General features: G+C 29.5%; 1 protein-coding gene across 1 annotated transcript; it reads right to left on the reverse strand.

The window, feature by feature from the left end:
- Positions 1 to 2,287: 2,287 nt before the first annotated feature.
- Positions 2,288 to 2,896, reverse strand: LOC140817043 (protein SMALL AUXIN UP-REGULATED RNA 51-like). Its single transcript, XM_073176605.1, has one exon. The coding sequence runs from the start codon at positions 2,809 to 2,811 to the stop codon at positions 2,494 to 2,496; it is 318 nt and encodes a 105-aa protein (XP_073032706.1). The 5' UTR covers positions 2,812 to 2,896; the 3' UTR covers positions 2,288 to 2,493.
- Positions 2,897 to 3,201: the final 305 nt, after the last annotated feature.

The raw sequence follows: 3,201 nt of genomic DNA on the forward strand, positions 1-3,201 counted from the left end.
ATCCCGCAATATGGTTAAGTCGACCCTACCTTTACGGATACTGCCCTGCAAGGGTCGATCCAATGGTTTGGATTTTTTCAAGTCAATTTTTTTTTTTTTTTTTTTTACATGGAGGTGAGTGATCCGAGCCGTTCATTGCCCGTGTAGGCAGTAGGTTGAAACAAACCCCGCAATATGATCTGTCCTACAGATTAAATTTTCCACCACGTATACATACATAGTGGCCAGCTAGGTAGATAGTACGTACATTTCCCCAACTGTAAAATTACAAGAAAAAGTTATGAGGGGATGCTCAGAATTTATTGTATTTTTGAACATGATATGTGGTAAAATCAGGGATAGAGCTAGTAGCTTTAACTTTTTTTGGTGGGGTTGGTGGGCAAAATCGCATTTTTTAAAATACAGATATAGTATTTAACGTTTACTAAAAAAAATAGTAATAATAGTATTGAATAATATGTTTTAAATACACAAAAAATTTTAACGTACAAGTTTGAATTATAAATGATAGATGTATATTTTTAAATACACAAAATTTTAGATAAAATTGAGTATATATACGTGATACTCTTGTCTTTCATTTATAATTATAATAATTTGAGTTAATCATTTTCCAAAAGCTATGATAAATACAGAGTAGTTGTTAAATGAAATTTTTGTTCAACTTATGCTTGCGTGTGTGATAATGTAAATATTTTATAAATTTTTAATTTAATATCTATAACAAAACTTATTCATGATTTTTTTAAATAAAAAAAACTTGAGGGGGACTTCTATGTCATTTTACGTTAATAAAACAAAATGAAAAATAAAACAGAAAGATCGGTTCGTACTTTCGAAGAATTTGACGAATTGATATATACTTGTCCGTCAATATCACCAAGAAAGTAACAAACAAAACTCGAAGTCGCTATTCACTTTGGTCTCCAAGTTCTCTTTACTGTTCCGCGACATGTTTTGTCCTTATTTGATCTTGCAACACGTTTCTTCCCAACTAACATCGGCCGTTGATCAAGTAATCAAGTCATCACTGTTTTTTTACTTTCGAACTCTTTTTTTATTATTTCGGTTAATATTTGCCTCAGATTTATAAATAATTAAAATTATAAATTATAAATATGTATCATATTAAAAATATAAGGGGCTTCAAATTTATTTTTATATAAAATCCCATGAAAACTTAAAAAATATTTGTTTGCGCAAATTAAGTAAAATAGTCCCCTCCATATTTGTATAATTTCAAGTTCGACGACATTAATTAAGCTCCAAGTGAGATCTGTGTCAAATATTGTAGTAATTAATCATGGCATGTGCTTAGAAAAATAAAATTGGACTTCAATTCAAAAAAAAGGTATCATGGATCATATTTAGCATTAGTTTTAAATTGTTTTTTAGTTTTATTTTAATATAAAAAATACAATTGATTAATTGTTCTTGCAACAAATTTTAATATTTATTTTTTGGGTTTTGTGTGTATTATGTGATAATTATTAATGATATCCTGATCATGTTAAAAGCAAAATGATTATTATAAAATGTGGATTATTTCAGCATGAGCAGCTTGCTAGCTAGGTTCATCTATTTATAAAAGATGCAATTTAGTATACTAAACTTATATTTATAAGTTTTCTGGAATTTCATGCAAGGATATTTTTATATAAAATATCTATCAAGTATTCTAGTCTTGTTATGTCAGATGGATAATTTAGAGGATGAGTTAAGTTTGAGACGTCCGGTTGGTACAAAAAATTTATGCCCCTTTAATTTTAGGGTTTTGTACAAATTATGAAAAAAATGTTATTCCTTCCTGTTTTTGAACAATATCTTTGTGTTAGAAAATTTTTAAAAATGAAATAAAAATGTTTTTTTTCTAAAAGATGAATATACTTTGACAAAATTAATTTTATATAATATCTTGAAATTGAAAATAGCACTTTCAGTGTAAAAATGTGTTGGTACGGAAAGCTCAACATGCTCAAAAGGAAACTTCTGTTCAATGTCAGAATTCGGAAAGTACAACAATTGTAGTCAAAACTATGGTCAAATCATTATCATTAATTTAAGAAAAAGATTTGAAGGGATAATTTAAGAAATATATATCAGTCAACATATATTGAAATAATTTTTTTCCTATTAAATTAATCTTGTTTTGTGAAAACTTATATGTATTTAAAAAAAGGATTTATATGTATTTTGAAGGGAGGAAAAAGGATAAAAGTGATGTATTTCGATAGATTTATTATATATACACATTTTCTTTAAAAATCCAACTCCACATGATGTAATCCATGAAATTCTCATAGATTTCGTCTATCGTCATTCATGCATTCCTATATATATATATATATATATATATATATATATATCAAATAACATGAAAAAATTACAAGTTACTATTCATCCAGGCCAATGGATCGATCAGTACTTAACTGATTTTGAGATTCGAACATTATATTCCCCCAGTCTAAGATATTTTTCCTTTTAAAGATCATTCTACCTAAACGATGAGATCAAAGACTCAAAAAACTCTTCTTGACAGGGAAGAGTGAGCCCCATGTTCTGCTCAAATCCAAACTCTTCCTCCGCAAGCTGCAGCAGACTTTGGAACTCGGGTCTGTTCAAGAAGGAAATTGGGACAATATATCTGCTTCTGTTATCCCCTACATACACCACAAAATGCCCTTTTGGCACATCCAATGGTAGCCCTTCTTCGTTTTCGTACCCATGTTTCTTCGTTAAGTGGGAGCATCGCTTCACTATCTGTTTGATCACTGCTTTTTGTGAGAGTTTGCTTGAATTCCTGTTGGCCATTGCTGGTGAAAAATCGATCTAAGAACATATAATATGTGTGAATCTCAAAGGAATTGTGGATTTTAATTCTATGGAGTACTGGGTTTTTGGGGAAGAATGAGAGTGATTATGCTACATATATAATGGGGAAATATTTTAATATAATTATTTATAATTTATTTATAAGTAAAAGGGCATGTGGTGTTGTGGGGGCAAAGAAGAAGGCACAGGTGTTTTTGGGCATTGTGTATTTAGGCTTAGTTACATTTTTTTGGGGAGCCGATGTCATCGGGTTTAATAACCTCTGTACCTTTTGATCAGGGCATTAGGGCCCCTCGTTTTGGTTTTAATCCTCTCCACAAGAAATATTATATTGCTTATTATTTTACTTTTTTTTCATATCAAGTTTAC

This window comes from Primulina eburnea, chromosome 16, assembly GCF_022965805.1.
Source record: "Primulina eburnea isolate SZY01 chromosome 16, ASM2296580v1, whole genome shotgun sequence".
Taxonomy (NCBI): Eukaryota; Viridiplantae; Streptophyta; class Magnoliopsida; order Lamiales; family Gesneriaceae; genus Primulina; species Primulina eburnea.